This window comes from Cnephaeus nilssonii (assembly GCF_951640355.1).
Source record: "Cnephaeus nilssonii genome assembly, contig: SCAFFOLD_142, whole genome shotgun sequence".
In the NCBI taxonomy this organism is placed as follows: Eukaryota; Metazoa; Chordata; class Mammalia; order Chiroptera; family Vespertilionidae; genus Cnephaeus; species Cnephaeus nilssonii.
The window spans coordinates 1-18,022 of NW_027645398.1; the positions used below are offsets into that span (position 1 = coordinate 1).

Here is an 18,022-nt window from a genome sequence, read left to right on the forward strand (position 1 = left end):
AAAATATATATACACACCGAGTGGCCAGATGATGATGATCTCCGAACGCATAATCATCTGGCCACTCAGTGTATATCCTATAGAATAAAAGGCTGATATGCAAATGGTCCCCTCGACCGGGAGTTCGACCAGCAGGCAGGCCGACCAACCGCCCATGTCCCCTCCCCCTGGCCAGGCTGGCCGGACCCCACCCATGCACAAATTCATGCACCGGGCCTCTCTCTCTATATATATACACTGAGTGGCCAGATTACTATGCGTTCAGGGATCATCACAATCTGGCCACTCGGTGTATATTTTTTTATTGATTTCAGAGAGAAAGGGAGTGAGAGAGAGAGAGAGACACACATCAATGATGAGAGAGAATCACGGATCGGCTGCCTCCTGCACACCTCACGCTGGGGATCGAGCCCGCAACCCGGGCATGTGCCCTTGACTGGGAGTTGAACCTGCCACCCTTGGGTGTGCAGGCCGACGCGCTAACCGCTGAGCCACACAGGGCAGGGCGCCCTGTGCTCACCCGAATGCCACCACGTGACGGGACGTCATGGCGAGCTCGGCCTGGTGCACCTCCCATGGTCTAGCCACGCTGCCTGTCCCAGCCCAGGGGGTGGGCGCTGGGGAGACCGAGGTCCGGGGGTGATGGGGAGACCGAGGCCCGGGGGTGATGGGGAGACTGCGGCCCGGGGGTGATGGGGAGACCGAGGCCCGGGGGTGATGGGGAGACTGCGGCCCAGGGGTGATGGGGAGACCGAGGCCCGGGGGTGATGGGGAGACCGAGGCCCGGGGTGATGGGAGAGTAAGGCCCGGGGTGATGGGAGAGTGAGGCCCGGGGGTGATGGGAGAGTGAGGCCCGGGGGTGATGGGAGAGTGAGGCCGGGGGTGATGGGAGACCGAGGTCCAGGGGTGATGGGAGAGTGAGGCCCGGGGGTGATGGGAGAGTGAGGCCCGGGGGTGATGGGAGAGTGAGGCCCGGGGGTGATGGGGAGACCGAGGCCCGGGGTGATGGGAGACCGAGGCCCGGGGGTGATGGGAGAGTGAGGCCCGGGGGTGATGGGAGAGTGAGGCCCGGGGGTGATGGGAGAGTGAGGTCCGGGGGTGATGGGAGAGTGAGGCCGGGGGGTGATGGGAGACCGAGGTCCAGGGGTGATGGGAGAGTGAGGCCCGGGGGTGATGGGAGAGTGAGGCCCGGGGGTGATGGGGAGACCGAGGCCCGGGGTGATGGGAGAGTGAGGCCCGGGGGTGATGGGGAGACTGAGGCCCGGGGTGATGGGAGAGTGAGGCCCTGGGGTGATGGGGAGATTGAGGCCCGGGGTGATGGGAGAGTGAGGCCCGGGGGTAATGGGAGAGTGAGGCCCAGGGGTGATGGGAGAGTGAGGCCCGGGGGTGATGGGAGAGTGAGGCCCGGGGGTGATGGGAGACTGAGGCCCGGGGGTGATGGGGAGAGTGAGGCCCAGGGGTGATGAGAGAGTGAGGCCCAGGGGTGATGGGAGAGTGAGGCCCGGGGGTGATGGGAGACTGAGGCCCGGGGGTGATGGGGAGAGTGAGGCCCGGGGTGATGGGGAGACTGCGGCCCGGGGGTGATGGGGAGACCGAGGCCCGGGGGTGATGGGAGAGTGAGGCCCGGGGGTGATGGGGAGACCGAGGCCCGGGGGTGATGGGGAGACCGAGGCCGGGGGTGATGGGAGAGTGAGGCCCGGGGGTGATGGGGAGACCGAGGCCCGGGTGTGATGGGGAGACCGAGGCCCGGGGGTGATGGGAGAGTGAGGCCCGGGGGTGATGGGAGACTGAGGCCCGGGGGTGATGGGGAGAGTGAGGCCCGGGGGTGATGGGGAGACCGAGGCCCGGGGTGATGGGAGAGTGAGGCCCGGGGTGATGGGAGAGTGAGGCCCGGGGGTGATGGGAGAGTGAGGCCCGGGGGTGATGGGAGAGTGAGGCCCGGGGGTGATGGGGAGACCGAGGCCCGGGGGTGATGGGAGAGTGAGGCCCGGGGGTGATGGGAGACTGAGGCCCGGGGGTGATGGGGAGAGTGAGGCCCGGGGGTGATGGGGAGACCGAGGCCCGGGGTGATGGGAGAGTGAGGCCCGGGGTGATGGGAGAGTGAGGCCCGGGGTGATGGGAGAGTGAGGCCCGGGGGTGATGGGAGAGTGAGGCCCGGGGGTGATGAGGAGACCGAGGCCCGGGGGTGATGGGAGAGTGAGGCCCGGGGGTAATGGGGAGACCGAGGCCCGGGGGTGATGGGAGAGTGAGGCCCGGGGGTGATGGGGAGACCGAGGCCTGGGGGTGATGGGAGAGTGAGGCCCGGGGGTGATGGGGAGACGGAGACTCGGGGGGTTCGGCCACCCTCCCGGGTCCCGTGGGCTGTGAGCGGTCCAGCCTGGGGTCCTCCCCGGTGACGCCCCCTGTGACGAGGTGGCCCCCCCAGGAGAACCCCTTCAAGGAGCGGATCGTGGAGTCCTTCTCGGAGGACGGCGAGGGCAACCTCACCTTCGACGACTTCGTGGACATGTTCTCCGTGCTCTGCGAGTCGGCGCCCCGCGACCTCAAGGCCAACTACGCCTTCAAGATCTACGGTGAGGAGCCCCCGGGGGGGCGGGGGAGCTGGGGTGGGGGCCGGGCTGCCAGGGTGAGGCCTGCCCAGCCCTCCCTCTTGCCCCCGCCGGCCACCAGGGGGCGCTGTGCACCGCTCTGCCCAGGACCTGCTGTGCTGACCCGGGCCTCAGAGAGTCCTCAGACAGGGGGGGACGCCGAGGCCCCCCACGGACACACCTGTCCCCGGCCACCTTTTATTTTTATTGATGTCAGGGAGGAAGGGAGAGAGAGAGAGAAACATCCATGACGAGAGAGAATCATGGACCGGCTGCCTCCTGCACGCCCCCCACTGGAATCAAGCCTGCCTCCGGGGCCTGTGCCCTGACCAGAAATCGAACCCTGACCTTCTGGTTCACAGGTCCACACTCAGCCCCTGAGCCACACCAGCCGGGCTCGGCTGTGGCCGTTTGATGTGTCTCCATCGTTGTGCTTTTTTGTGGGGCTGCGGGGGTCGCATGGGGGTACAGAGCTGCCCGTGGGCGAGCCCCTTGGTCTCCCCTCCCCCCGCCCCCTCCCCACCCCCACCCCCATTGGGGACAGGGACCCGGGGTCCCCGGCATGTATGCGGAGAGGCGGGGGGAGGTGCTCGGCGTGGCCAGCCCTCGTCTGAGCACCCCCTCCCCGCACCCTGTCCCCTCCTTCCCCCCCCCAGACTTCAACACGGACAACTTCATCTGCAAGGAGGACCTGGAGATGACGCTGGCCCGGCTCACCAAGTCGGAGCTGGAGGAGGACGAGGTGGTGCTGGTGTGCGACAAGGTCATCGAGGAGGCCGACCTGGACGGCGACGGCAAGCTGGGCTTCTCCGACTTCGAGGACATGATCGCCAAGGCGCCCGACTTCCTCAGGTGCCGCCCGGGGGCGGGGGTGGGGGGGGGGAGGCCTGCCTCCCGGACCCCTGGGCTGAGGCCCTGCCACTGCTCATAACCACGGTGGTGTGCGTGCCCGGCCAGTGTTGCTCGGTGGGTAGAGCGTCGGTCCGTGCCTCTCCCCCCACAGCCCAGGCCTCTCCCCCCACAGCCCAGACCTCTCCCCCCGCCCCAGCCCAGGCCTCTCCCCCCCAGCCCCAGCCCCTCACCTCCAGCCCAGGCCTCACCCTCTCCCGCCCTTTCTCTCTCCAGCACGTTCCACGTCCGGATCTGAGGACGCGGCCGAGGTCCGGGCCGACGCCCGCCGCCGTCCACCTCTGCTGTCTGCTCAGCTCTGACCTCCCAGCTGGCAGGACGGGGCTGCGGCCTCCGGGCTGGCCCCACCGACACGTCCTGGGCCCTCTCAGCAAAAAACCCTCCCCGGGCCAGGGGCGGGAGGAGCCGGGCTCCCCAGGCCCTGTGGTCTGGCCAGCCCCACAGCGGCCCCTCACAGGCCCTCCCTCTGCCCCGACCGCCCCTGTGCCCGGTCCCCCCCTCAAAATGCCCCCACCCCGGGGAAGGCTGGGCACCTCAGGGGGCAGGCGGGGGGGGGGGGACTGTCCCGTGCTGGAAATACACCCCCTGGCTACCCAGGGCACGAAATTTTTTTAAAATACATTTTTCTTGATTTCAGCGAGAAAGGGAGGGGGAGAGAGAGAGAAACATCGATGATAGGAGAGAATCATGGATCGGCTGCCTCCTGCACGTCCCCCACTGGGGATGGAGCCCCGACAACCCGGCATGTGCCCTGACCAGGAATCGAACCCTGACCTCCTGGTTCCTAGGTCGATGCTCAACCACTGAGCCACACCGGCCGGCCGGGCGAAGATGAGATTTTCACGAACTATGCAATCTTTCCCCAGCCCCACGGCTGGGCTGCTGCCCACCCCGCCCGCCCCGTCTGGTCTCCCCGCCTCCCCGCCCTTCCCGTGTGAAGCCGTGTGAGCTGTGGGCCCCAGGGCCCTGTCCCAGCGTCCTCACGGGCGTGCGCTGCCCACAGGCCTGTGAACTGAGAGTAAAAGGCTGTCCCGTCCCCGCGCCGTCTGGTCTGTGTACGTCGCTTCCCTCCTCACCCTCCATCCTCCCTCCGTCGGCCCCTCACCTCCAGGCTGGGCCCCGCCTTCCCGCCTGAGTGGGGTTCAGCGCCTGGGTCAGCGGGAGGAGGGCACACCCTCCCCCCATCTCCAGGGGAGCCCCACGCGGGGTGCTCGCTCGATGAGGATCATGTCCTGTCCGTTTCCTTCCTGACGACAGTGGTTCCCGTGGACGCTGACCGGGCTCCCCGTGTGCCCGGCACCGGCTCGTGGCCATGCTCAGTCCCCACAACTCCCATTTCTTTATTTAAATACTAGAGGCCCGGTGCACGAAATTCGTGCATGGGGCGGGGGTGTCCTTCAGCCCAGCCTGCACTCTCTCCAATCTGGGACCCTGGTGGGATCGGGCCTAAACGGGCAGTCGGACATCTCTCTCACAATCCAGGACTGCTGGCTCACAACCGCTCGCCTGCCTACTTGCCTGATTGCCCTTAATCACTTCTGCCTGCCAGCCTGATCACCCCCTAACCACTCCCCTTCCAGCCTGATCAACGCCTAACTGCTCCCCTGCCGGCCCGATTGCCCCTAACTGCCCTCCCCTGCCGGCCTGGTCACCCCTAACTGCCCTCCCCTGCCGGCCTGGTCACCCCTAACTGCCCTCCCCTGCAGGCCTGGTTGCTCCCAATTGCCCTCCCCTGCAGGCCTGGTCCCCAGCAACTGCCCTCCCCTGCCGGCCTGGTCCCCCCCAACTGCCCTCCCCTGCCGGCCTGGTCCCCCCCAACTGCCCTCCCCTGCCGGCCTGGGTCACCCTCAACTGCCCTCCCCTGCCGGCCTGGTCCCCCCCCAACTGCCCTCCCCTGCCGTCCTGGTCCCCCCCAACTGCCCTCCCCTGCCGACCTGGTCCCCCCCCAACTGCCCTCCCTTCCCTGCAGGTCTGATCGCCCCCAAATGCCCTCCCCTGCAGGCCTGATTGCCCCCAACTGCCCTCCCCTGCCGGCCATCTTGTGTCCACATGGGGTGGCCATCTTGTATGTTGGAGTGATGGTCAATTTGCATATTACCTCTTTATTATGTAGGATATTTTTTATTGATTTCAGAGAGGAAGGGAGGAGAGAGAGACACATCAATGGGTTGCCTCCTGCACGCGCCCCAACAAGGGCCCGGGCCAGGGAGGAGCCTGCAACCCAGGTACATGCTCTTGACCGGGATCAAACCTGGGACCCTTGGGTCTACAGGCCGACGCGCTATCCACTGAGCAACACCGGCCAGGGCTGGTCTCCTTCTCCAGACGGGTGGGCGGCCCTGGGAGAGAGGACGTACCCGGGAGCTGCGGGCGGCTGGCAGGTCCCTCCTGGGTGTGTCTCTGAGCCTGGCTCCCTCACAGGCCGGGTGGGGCTGAGGGCCTCCCGGGGACCCTGGCCTGGCTCGAGAACCGGGAGGCCCAGAGCCGGGGGGGGGGGGGTGCGGGGGGGGGCCGGCCGGAGGCCTGGTCTCAGGGTCTGGGCTTCTTGTCCGCAAAGAAGAGCCGCCGGGACTTGTCGGGCTGCAAGGAGGGAGGAGATGCTGAGCCTGGGGTCCCAGGCGGGAGGGCACACCCAGGCCCCCCCTCAGGGTCACACACAGCGTGGGCTGGGCCGGGGGGGCGGGGTCAGGCCCTTCCCCCATGGGAGCTCCACCAACAGCCCCCAGTGCGGGGTGCAGGGTCGGCGCCCCCCTCCTGGCTCAGGAGGCCGCGTGCTGAGCGGGCGCAGGCGCCCGGCATGACCTTCTAGGCCAGCGACATTGAACCTTCTCGATCCCACAGCTCAGAAACGAATGGCTGCGATTCTGCAGCACACCACAAAGGATATTGTGTGCCGGTCTGACCCCCAAAACAGGTGTAACTTCGATTCGCTCACACCAGGGGCTATTGTTGTGTTGGCTGTTGTCATTTTTAAAAAATATACTTTTACTGATTTTAGAGAGGATGGGAGAAGGAGAGAGAAACATCCGTGATGAGAGAGAATCACGGACCGGCTGCCTCCTGCACGCCCCCCACTGGGGATGGCGCCTGCAACCCGGGCCTGTGCCCTGACTGGGAATCGAACCCTGACCTCCTGGCAACCACTGAGCCACGCCAGCCAGGCAAGCTGTTGTCATTTTTCTTTTTTTATCTTTTTTTTTTTTTTTTTATAATCTAAGGCAGTGGTTGGCAAACCGCGGCTCGCGAGCTTCGGTTTGCCGCTCTGTTGACTAATGAGTTTGCCGACCACTGTCATATACTACCCTTTACCTCTTTGCACACAATATGCCACAATTGCCTAATCCTCACAGCTTCCAACTACACGGTAACATTTAGTCTAGTCCAGTGGTCGGCAAACTCATTAGTCAACAGAGCGGCAAACCGCGGCTCGCGAGCTGCATATGGCTCGTAAGCCGCAGTTTGCCAACCACTGATCTGAGGGAAAAGAGGTCAGTGCCCCTGACCAAATAGAGCCTCTATATAACTGAGTGGCCAGATGATGATGATCCCTGAACGCATAGTAATCTGGCCACTCAGTGTGTACATATATATATATATACACACACACACACATATATATATATACACACACATACATACACACATATATACACATATATATATATTAGAGGCCCGGTGCATGAATTCGTGCATGGGTGGAGTCTGGCCAGCCTGGCTAGGGGGAGGGGACATGGGCGATTGGCTGTCCTGCCTGCTGGTCGAACTCCTGGTTGAGGGGACAATTTGCATATTAGCCTTTTATTCTATAGGATACACACTGAGTGGCCAGATTACTATGCATTCAGAGATCATCATCATCTGGCCACGCAGTGTTTGTAAAAGCCTAAGCGACTGGCTGACCAGCCGGTAGCTATGACACACAACGACCACCAGGGAGCAGACGCTCCATGCAGGAGCTGCCGAGCTGCTGTGACTTGGCAGCTGCGGTTCTCGGGTGACGCACCCAGAACCAGAGAGGAGGGAGCTTGATTCTGGGGTGCGTCACCCGAGAACTGCCCTCTCACAACACAGGACCCCTCTGGGGATGTCGGAGAGCTGGTTTCAGCCCGATCCCCACAGGCCAGGCCGAGGGACCCCACTGGTGCACAAATCCGTGCACCGGGCCTCTAGTGTTTTAAAAATTCCCGGGGCACCTGGTGGCAAATCACTGCTCTGCATGCTGCCCCCGGGGACACCCCCTCCTGTAGATGAGGGAACATGGGTCCCGGGGAGGGTTGCTGAATAAGGGTGCCCACCCAGCCGGCATGGCTCCGTGGTTGAGCGTCAACCTATGAACCAGGAGGTCAGGGTTCGATTCCCGGTCAGGGCACATGCCCAGGTTGCTCGGGCTCCATCCCCGGTGGGGGGCGTGCAGGAGGCAGCCGATCCATGATTCTCTCTCATCAATGTTTCTCTCTCTCTCTCCCTCTCCCTTCTTCTCTCTCTGAAAATCAATTAAAAACATTAAAAAAAAAAAAAGAATACAGGATGCCCAGTTACATTTCAGATAAGCAGTGAATAATGGCAGGATGAGGAACATACTTATGCTAAAAAAAAAATTTTTTTTAAAGAACTAGTTTCTCTGGAATTTAAAGGAACTGGGCTTCCTGTAATCTGTCTTGCTCCATCTGGTCACCCTTGGTTGCCAGGGAAACCGCCTTGCCCCAAAGTCACGTGGCAGGGAGTGGCCGGACGGGGACACGTCGGCCGGCCGGGAACCCTTCTCCGCCTCTCAGGGGCTCTGGGACCCCGGAGCGGCCCAGAGCCGGGACAGGGAGCCCCAGCGGGTTGGCTCCAGAGAAAGACCTCAGACCCTGGCCGGTGTGGCTCAGTGGATAGCGCGTCGGCGCCTGCAGACTGAAGGGTCCCCGGTTCGATTCCGGTCAAAAGGGCACGTCCCTCCGTGGCAGGCTCGATCCCCGGACCTTGTCGGGGTGCGTGTGGGAGGCAACTGATGGATGTGTCTCTCTCACGCCGACGTCTCTCTCTCTCTGTCTCTCTCCATCCCTCCCACTCTCTCTCTAAAAATACATGGGAGCCCCAGCTGGTGTGGCTCAGTGGATAGAGCGTCGGCCTGCGGACTGAAGGGTCACGGGTTCGATTCCAGTCAAGGGCACATGCCCGGGTTGCGGGCTTGATCCCCAGTGGGGGGCGTGCAGGAGGCAGCTGATCCATGATTCTCTCTCATCATGGATGTTTCTATCTCTCTCCCTCTCCCTGCCTCTCTGAGATCAATAAAATTATATTTAACAATTTTAAACATTAAAAATAAAAATACATGGGAAAATATCCTCCAGTGAGGATTAACAAGGAAGGAAGGAAGGAAGGAAGGAAGGAAGGAAGGAAGGAAGGGAGGGAGGGAGGGAGGGGACCCCCTTCCCACCACGGAGCCCACCTTGTGTGGCCGCCCCGCATCCTTGCTCTTGGCTGCTGGGCTTTGCTCACAGGGGCTCCTGGCCTCGGGGGCCCCCGGGACCCCCTGGTGGCCCCAGTCCGTGGGCCCCGACAGCCTGCCGGGCGTGAGACCCGGCCCAGGAACCGGCCTGGGAACGGGGGGCCTGGCGGGGCCCCCCCAGCAGGCTGGGATCTGCTCGTAGGCGCTGCCTCCCTCCTGGTCCGGCTCCTCCCCGTCCTCCTCCCCCAGGGAGCCCGCCGTCCGGAGGAGGAGCGCGTAGGTGTGGGCAGCGCTGTCCGGGGAGCAGGGCTGAGCCCGGGGGCTGGGCTGCGGGGACCCCAGGCTCCAGGGGACAGCTGAGGGTCCCGGAGCCTCAGGCGCCGGGAGGCGGCCCCAGGGAGCCGGAGATGCCACGGGGCTGGGGGCTGGGGTCCCCGCGGAGAGGGGGGGCCCCCGGGCATCGGGCCTGTGCTGGCCTCCGTCCCAGGCCCGCCTCTGGGCCCCGGTGTCCGGGGAGCAGGCCTGGCTGCCCGCTGGCCCCGGCCCGGGCCTGCCGGTCGCCGCGGTGCCCAGGCCCAGCCGTGCTGGGGCCGTTTGCCTCAGTTCTGCGTAGACGATGTCGGGGGAGCCCCCATCCGGCGGGTCCGGAAGCGAGGCCCTCCTCTCGGGGACGGGGGGCACCCGGCCGGGGGGCTGGGGAGCGAGGGACAGAGGACCCCGTCAAGGTCGCCAGTGGGGAAACTGAGGCTCTGGGATGAGCCTAGACCCCCTGGCCCCACCCCACCCCACCCCACCCCGGCCTCAGTTTCCCCGACCTGCGCCCAGGGCTGGTCACATGGGCTCGGGACCCCACCAGCGGCCACGTGGGACCCTGAGCACAGTCTGCATTGTGACTCAAAGTCGGGGTCACCGGGCTTCCCTCCCACCCAGCTCATCCTGCCTCCAGGGTGGCCCCCTGCTCCCCCTCCCAGCCCCCTGCACCCCCCCCCCCCACTCCCTGCTCCCTCAGCATCCTCCCTCGGTTCCTGGGGCGGGGGAAGGCCTCAGGGGAGATGAGGGGCCACAGAGGCAGCCAGGGCACCGGCCTGTGGCTCCGGGGTCCCCCCTCTGAGCCGGGCTCACCCCTGGCAGCCTGAGGGCTGGCCCGTGTGGCCCCGCCTTCCAGGCCCAGCAGCCCAGCATCCTCCCCTCTCCGCGCCCTCCTCCCCCCACGGGCCCCAGAGACCCACCTGCGGGCTCTGCTCCGCGGGGAGGAAGGGGCTCCGAGGCCTGGGCGGGGGGCGGGGGCTGCCGGGCTGGCCTGGGCGCCCCCAGGGGGATGGTCCGGCAGGTGCGTCTCCCTGGCCCGGGGGATCCCCGTGGAGGCCCAGGGTGATGGCGTCGTAGGGGTCCTCGTCCTGCGGCTGGGGGCGGGGGACACGGCAGGGGGGTGTCTGAGGTCCCCGAGGCCCCCCCCCCAAATCCCTGAGTGTGGGGAGGCACTGCCTCAGGCTCCCCTTTGCAAAGAGGGACCATGGGCCCCGGCCGGCCTGGCTCCGCGGACAGAGCGTCGGCCCTCGGACTGAAGGGTCCTGGGTTCGATTCCGGTCCAGGGCACATGCCCGGGTTGCAGGCTCGATCCCCGGCCCTGGTTGGGGTGCATGTGGGAGGCGACCAATGGATGTGTCTCTCTCACATCGATGTTTCTCTCTCTGTCTCTCCCCCTCCCTCCACTCTCTCTCTAAAAATCAATGGGCCCTGGCCGGTGTGGCTCAGTGGATAGAGCATCGGCCTGCGGACTGAAGGGTCCCGGGTTCAATTCCTGGTCAGGGCACATGCCCGGGTTGTGGGCTCAATCCCCAGTGTGGGGCGTGCAGGAGGCAGCCGATCCGTGATTCCCTCTCATCATGGATGTTTCTCTCTCCCTCTCCCTTCCCCTTGAAATCAATAAAAATACATTTTTTAAAAAAACATGAACCCTAACCGGTGTGGGTCAGTGGGTAGAGCGTCGGCCTGCGGACTGAAGGGTCCAGGGTTCGATTCGGTCAAGGGCATGTACCTTGGTTGCGGGCACATCCCCTCAGTGGGGGGCGTGCAGGAGGCGGCTGATGGGTGTTTCTCTCTCATCGATGTTTCTAACTCTATCCCTCTCCCTTCCTCTCTAAAAAATCAATAAAATATATATTTTTAAAAAAACACATGAAGGACAGACATTAGACCACCTCCTTCATTAAAAAAATAAAAATAAAAAAATTTTTAAAAATCAATGGAAAAATGTCCTCAGGTGAGGAGTAGTAAAAAATAAAAAAATTAAAAATGTTGAAAAAAACAAATTGGAGCCACGGGCGCGTGCGGAGAGCTCCCACCCGCAGGAAATCGGGAGGAAAAGGCGTGTGTGTGGCCGGGAGAGAGTGGTGGGCACCCCAGGCCTGGGCAGCCCCCCGCCCGCCCCCCTCACCCCGGGGAGAGGGGCGCCTACCCGGGGACAGGCCGCAGCCAGGGTCTCCCCGAAGGGCTCAAACGGCGCCCCCTGGTGGTGGCGCAGCAGCGCGGCCAGGCTGCCGTGGCTGTGGGTGTCCCCCGAGACCAGGTAGCGCCGGTGGGGGAGCTGAGTGATGACAAAGTGCCGGCACCGGTCGCTGCCCCTGCAACGGGACAGGCGGCTGACACGCCCCCCGGGCCTCGGGCTCGGGCCTCGGGGTGGCGTGTCCCCTGTGGGTGGATGTGCAGGGTCGGGAGCCCGGGTCCGGGAGGCACAAAGCCTGCCCGGGGGGTCAGGGAGGGTAGGGCCACGGGGCAGGAGGGACGCCCTCAGCTGGGTGCAGCGTTTAAAGGGTGACAAAAGCCCTGGCTGGTGTGGCTCAGTGGGTAGAGCGTCGGCCTGCAGACCGAAGGGTCCCGGGTTCGATTCCGGTCAAGGGCGTGGACCTCGATTGCAGGATCCTCCCCGGCCCGGGCCCTTGGTCGGGGCGCGTGCAGGAGGCAACTCATCAATGTGTCTCTTTCTGTCTCTCCCCCTCCCTTCCACTCTCTCTAAAAAAAAAAAATCCATGGAAAAATAAAATAAAAGAAACACTAAGGATCTAATGTTTTAGAAAATCAAAATTAACACTGAGAAATCCATCACAAACAAATATCAAAGTCTTCCTAGAGAGGAGGTCAGCCCAGCCAGCATAACTCAGGGGCTGAGCGCCGACCTAGGAACCAGGAGGTCACGGTTCGATTCCCGGTTCCGGGCACAAGCCCGGGTTGCAGGCTCGGTCCCCAGTGGGGAGCGTGCATGAGGCAGCAGATCAGTGATTACCTCTCATTACGGATGTTTCTCTCTCTCTCTCTCTCTCTCTCTCTCTCTCTCTCTCTCTTTCTCTCTCCCTTCCTCTCTGAAATCAATAAAAATATATTTTTTTAAAAAAACAAAAAAAGAAAAGAAAAAGGGGAAAACTTGCTGTTCTTCCTTCTCTCCTGGGCTCAGAGTTCCTCTCGAACCTCCCGCCTCCCACCAGGGGGAGCTCTCCCTGTCCCCACCCACCCCTTCCCGGCTGGGCTTCACCCTAGGTGGCCAGGGAGCGAGGGATGAGGGACCCCCCCAGGCCTGTGCTTACCTGCAAGGCCTGGTAATGGAGCCCGAGCCTGGGCACCCCCCCCCCCACCCTCCGCTCCCACCTCCCCCCCCCCCCCCCACACACACACAGGCTTCCTCTCTTACCTGTAGGACAAGATGTAGCCGGTGGCCCGGTCACTGAGGCGGACGAGGAAGGAGCCCACAGCTTGGTCCCCGAGCCGCCGCTCCGCCTGCCTGGGCAGGGGGCACGCCGTGAGCCGGGCCCGTGCCCTTCCAGCTGCTGAGAGGCCCTGGCCGGGCCCCCGGGGGCACAGACCTCCGTCCCAGCCCGTGCAACCCGGGCATGTGCCCTGACCCTGACCGGGAACCGAACCGGGCAGGAGGCAGCCGGTCCATGATTCGTGGGTCATGGGTCAATGCTCAACCCCTGAGCCACGCCGGCTGGACGTGGCCTTTGTTTCTGGGGTGCCCGGGCCCCCAGGTTTTCCTGGGACAGTCCCTGCTTAAATCGGCTGTCGCCTCCTAACAATGCTCAGCCCCCAGGTGTTCATCAAGTTTAAAAGAAAAAAAACAAACACGTATTTTCATTGATGTCAGAGAGGAAGGGAGAGGGAGAGAGAGAGAAACATCCATGAGGAGAGAGAATCTTGGATCGGCTGCCTCCTGCACACCCACACTGGGGATCGAGCCCGCAACCCGGGCCTGTGCCCTGATCGGGACTGAACCCTGACCTCCTGGTTCATAGGTCAACATCTAACCACTGAGCCACACTGGCTGGGCTCATCAAGTTCTTCTTCTTTTTTTTAAATATTTTATTGATTTTTTTTACAGAGAAGAAGGGAGAGGGATAGAGAGCTAGAAACATCGATGAGAGAGAAACATCGATCAGCTGCCTCCTGCACACCCCCTACTGGGGATGTGCCCGCAACCAAGGTACATGCCCTTGACTGGAATCGAACCTGGGACCCTTCAGTCGGCAGGCTGACGCTCTAACCACAGAGCCACACTGGCCGGGCTCATCAAGTTCTTTAGAGCCGTCCTGCCCTGCTGCCTGTCCGGGACCCAGTCTGTGTGCAGGGTGGAGCCGATGCCCCAGGGAACGAGGTGCCCCCCAGTCTGCTCGCCTGCCCACAGCCTCGCGGGTCCCTGCCCAGCCCAGGGAGAGAGTGGGAACCAGGTTTGTCCTGACGGCCCCAGATCAGACCATCTCCTCCTCCCCAAAGGGCTGTGAGCCAGGTCGGGACATGTAGACGGGGTGTAGGGCGGAGATGGGGGGCCTGCCCTTACTTGCGGGTGATGAATCCGTGGAACCAGGGGGGCAGGGCTCCGTCCTGCAGAACGAGGGGGGCCTGCGTCTCCACGAACCACCTCAGGGCCAGCTCCCGCAGCTCGGCCACGGCCTGGCTGTCCCCCGGCGCCCCTGGCCCCCGGCCCCCGCCGAGCGGCTCCAGGCTGCCCTGCATGCTGGCCGAGCTCTGAGGCAGGAGCAGAGCCCAGGAGCCCCTATATCTGCGTGCACCCCAGCTCATTTGCCTGCGTCCCCGAGGCCGCGCCGCCCCAACCGCCAGCCACACACAGGGGCCCATTGTCACCTCTGGGCGGGTGGCTGGCTGCAGACACTGGGGGAGGGTGGCCCCTGCACCCAGAGAGGGAAGGGAGGGGACCCCCGAGGGGCACCCAGCAGGGGAGCTGCCCCCTGGCCTTGACCCCTCTCCCCAACCTCCAGCCTTTCTCTCAGCTCAAGTCCAGCCCTGAGTGAAGGCTACAGCACAAAGCAGGGGGTTTAAATTCAATGCACGGCCCGGCCCGCGTGGCTCAGGGGCTGAGCGTCGACCTCCAAACCAGGAGGTCACGGTTCGATTCCAGGTCACGGGCACCTGCCCAGGTTGCAGGCTTGATCCCCAGTGGGGGGCGTGAAGGAGGTAGCCGATCCATGATTCTCTCTCCTCATGGATGTTTCTCTCTCTCTCCCTCTCCCTTCCTCTCTGAAATCAATATAAATATATTTTTTAAAAAATAAAATAAAGACCAGCCCTGAATGAAGTCCGCCTGCATTGTAGTACAGTTCTGATCTGATAAATTCCACTTTCCACTCACGATGTATCGTCTAGACTCGAGGGTCGTTAATGGGGCCACATGTGACAGCACAATGTTTAAGAATGAGGGGCTAAGGCCCAGCCAGCGCGGCTCAGTGGATAGAGCATCGGCCTGCGGACTGAAGGGTCCCGGGTTCGATTCCCGTCAAGGGCATGGACCTTGGTTGTGGGCACATCCCCAGTAGGGGGTGTGCAGGAGGCAGCTGATGGATGTTTCTCTCTCATCGATGTTTCTAACTCTCTCTCCCTCTCCCTTCCTCTCTGTAAAAGATCAATAAAATATATTTTAAAAAAGAATGAGGGGCTAAGGCCCGGCCGGCGTGGCTCAGTGGCTGAGCGTTGACCTATGAACCAGGAGGTCAGGGTTCGATTCCCGGTCAGGGCACATGCCCGAGTTGCAGGCTTGATCCTAAGTAGGGGGCGTGCAGGAGGCAGCTGATCCATGATGCTCTCTCCTCACTGATGTTTCTCTCTCTCTCTCTCCCTCTCTTTCCCCCTCCCTCCCTACGACTCTCTCTAAAAATCAGTGGAAAAATAAAATAAAAATAGAAACGCGATTCCGAGCAGTTCCTGGGCGAGGGGGGCTACTGCCAACCTGAAGGCCTGGAAGTATTCCAATGCAAAGACACGGGTCTCCACCTCCATCGTTTTCCATGACGTGGTCGCTTCCCACCTCCCTCTGAGGCCGGAGGCTTTTCAGAGCACAACCCGGGCATTTGCATTCGAAGACAAAGGCTTTGTGTCGGCTGGGGGGGGGGGGGGTGAGGTGGGGGGCAGAGCCGGGGAACAACCTGGGGCCGGGGCAACGATGGGGATGCCTAAGTCAGGCCAGGAGAGGGGTCTGTGTTTACCCTCAGAGGACCTGGGGGGGGGGAGGGGGAGGAGGGAGAACAGAGAGGGGAGGGGGCGGTCAAGGCCCTGCTCTGGGGCATCACTGAGCTCCGCGAAGGAGGCAGGTTGACTCTTGAGTCCCCTCTGCATCCTCCATCCAGCTCCTCCCCCGTGGTGGTCTCTGGGGGGCCACGGCTTGGCACCTGGGGTCCCGGAGCAGCCCTGCCCTCCTCTACCCGGGAGCCCTCAGGTGGGCTCTGCAGTCTGATAAAGGGGCTCAGAATCACCCCGTCTGCTGGCTCTGTGGCCTTACATGAGGCAGCAACCTCACTGGGGCTGTTTCATTTGTGGAAACGGAGGGGAGCCCGGCCGGCAGGGCTCAGTGGCTGAGCATGGACCTAAGAACCAGGAGGTCAGGGTTCGATTCCCGGTCAGGGCACATGCCCGGGTTGCGGGCTCGATCCCCAGTGGGGGGCGTGCAGGAGGCAGCCAGTCAGTGAATCTCTCTCATCATCTTTTTTTTTTTATATATATATTTTTATTGATTTCAGAAAGGAAGGGAGAGAGAGAGAGAGAAGCATCCATGATGAGAGAGAATCATGGATCGGCTGCCTCCTGCACGCCCCCTGCTGGGGGTCGAGCCCACAACCTGAGCATGTTCCCCGAGCAGGAATCAAACCTGGAACCCTATTCAGTCTGCAGGCTGACGCTCTATCCACTGAGTTAAACCAGCTAGGGCTCATCATCATTTAAAAAAAATTTTTTTTTATTGATGTCAGAGAGGAAGGGAGAGGGAGAGAGAGATAGAAACATAAGTGAGGAGAATCATGGATCGGCTGCCTCCTGCACGCCCCCTACTGGGAATGGAGCCTACAACCTGGGCCTGTGCCCTGACCGGGAATCGAACCTGGGACCCTTCAGTCTGCAGGCTGTCACTCTATCCACTGAGTTAAACCAGCTAGGGCTCATCATCATTTAAAAAAAAAATTTTTTTATTGATGTCAGAGAGGAAGGGAGAGGGAGAGAGAGATAGAAACATCCATGAGGAGAGAGAATCATGGATCAGCTGCCTCCTGCAGGCCCCACACTGGGATGGAGCCCGCAACTCAGGCATGTGCCCTGACCTCCTGGTTCCTAGGTCAATGCTCAACCACTGAGCCACGCCAGCAGGCCTCTCTCATCATTGATGTTTCTATCTCTCTCTCTCTCCTTCTCCCATCCTCTCTGAAATCAATAAAAATATATTTAAAAAAACAAACAAAAACACAGTAGAGCCCTGAATGGTGTGGCTCAGTGGATAGAGCGTCAGCCTGCGGACTGAAGGGTCCTGGGTTTGATTCTGGCCAGGGGCACATGCCTGGGTTGTGGGCTCCATCCCCAGGAGGGGGCGTGCATGAGGCAGCCGGTCCATGATTCTCTCTCATCATGGATGTTTCTCTCTCTCTCCCTCTCCGCTCCTCTCTGAAATCAATAAAAATATATTACAAAAACAAACAAAAACAGAGCGGAGAGAAAGGACCCCCCGCCCCCGTGGGCTTTGGGGTTTGGGGAGCCGATCCACGCAGGACCGTGGCTGGGAGTCACCGAGCACGTGCGGGACACTCAGCCCCGCTCCCCGTCAGCCCGGGGCTGGGAGGTCCCCAGGATTCTAAGTTTCCGTCCGTCGCCTGGAAACTTCCTTGTCCTGGGCGGTCCTCTCTCAAGGTCATGCTCCTCCCGTAGGACCAAGAGATGGCCACGGATCCTCCGAACGGCACCCTCTCCTGAGGGTGCTGCATCTGGCCCCCCTCGCGGGAGGAACCCCGAGAAAGGTCACCCAGAAAGACGCTCACAGGCCGTGTCGTCAGCCACTTGTTGGTATTGGTTTTTGTTTTTTTTAATATATATATATTTTTTAAAATATATTTTATTGATTTTTTACAGAGAGGAAGGGAGAGGGAGAGTTAGAAACATTCATGAGAGAGAAACATCGACCAGCTGCCTCCTGCACACCCCCTACCGGGGATGTGCCCGCAACCAAGGTACATGCCCTTGACCGGAATCGAACCCGGGACCCTTCAGTCCGCAGGCCGACGCTCTATCCACTGAGCCACACCGGCTAGGGCTATTTTTATTGATTTGAGAGAAGAAGGGAAAGGGAGAGAGAGATAGGAACAGCAATGATGAGAGAGAATCATGGGTCGGCTGCCTCCTGCACGCCCCCTACTGGGGATGGAGCCCACAACCCGGGCAGGTGTCCTTGACTGGAATCAAACCCAGGACCCTTCAGTCCGCAGGCCAACGCTCTATTCATTGAGCCACACCGGCTAGGGCTTGCTTTTTTTAAAAAAATATAATATATTTTTATTGATTTCAGAGAGGAAGGGAGAGGGAGAGGGAGAGGGAGAGGGAGAGAGAAACATCAACGATGAGAGAGAATCATCCACCGGCTGCCTTCTGCACGCCCCACACTGGCTCCAAAATCTAAAATGAGAAAAGCACAAAATCGAAATGAATAAATGTATAAGTAACTGTCTACACCACGGAATACTGCAGCAGCTTCATTTTGTCCTCATAAAACTTCCATCAGCCCTAGCCGGTGTAGCTCAGTGTCTGCCTGCGGACTGAAGGGTCCCAGGTTCGA

At 61.7% G+C, this 18,022-nt stretch overlaps 2 protein-coding genes across 2 annotated transcripts; one reads left to right on the top strand and one right to left on the bottom strand.

The window, feature by feature from the left end:
- Positions 1 to 2,376: 2,376 nt before the first annotated feature.
- On the top strand, positions 2,377 to 4,721 carry CIB2 (calcium and integrin binding family member 2; the record flags this gene model as incomplete). The annotated part of the gene is made up of 3 exons (XM_079800969.1): positions 2,377 to 2,573; positions 3,245 to 3,440; positions 3,714 to 4,721. Coding segments are annotated over 3 exons (415 nt in total), but the record flags the coding sequence as incomplete, so codon positions are not given.
- A 1,305-nt stretch (positions 4,722 to 6,026) lies between these two features.
- SH2D7 (SH2 domain containing 7) lies at positions 6,027 to 13,935 on the bottom strand (the record flags this gene model as incomplete). Its single annotated transcript, XM_079800968.1, has 6 exons — positions 6,027 to 6,077; positions 8,932 to 9,624; positions 10,161 to 10,334; positions 11,390 to 11,555; positions 12,617 to 12,706; positions 13,760 to 13,935. The coding sequence occupies 6 exons, from the start codon at positions 13,933 to 13,935 to the stop codon at positions 6,027 to 6,029; spliced, it is 1,350 nt and encodes a 449-aa protein (XP_079657094.1).
- Between the last annotated feature and the right edge of the window lie 4,087 nt (positions 13,936 to 18,022).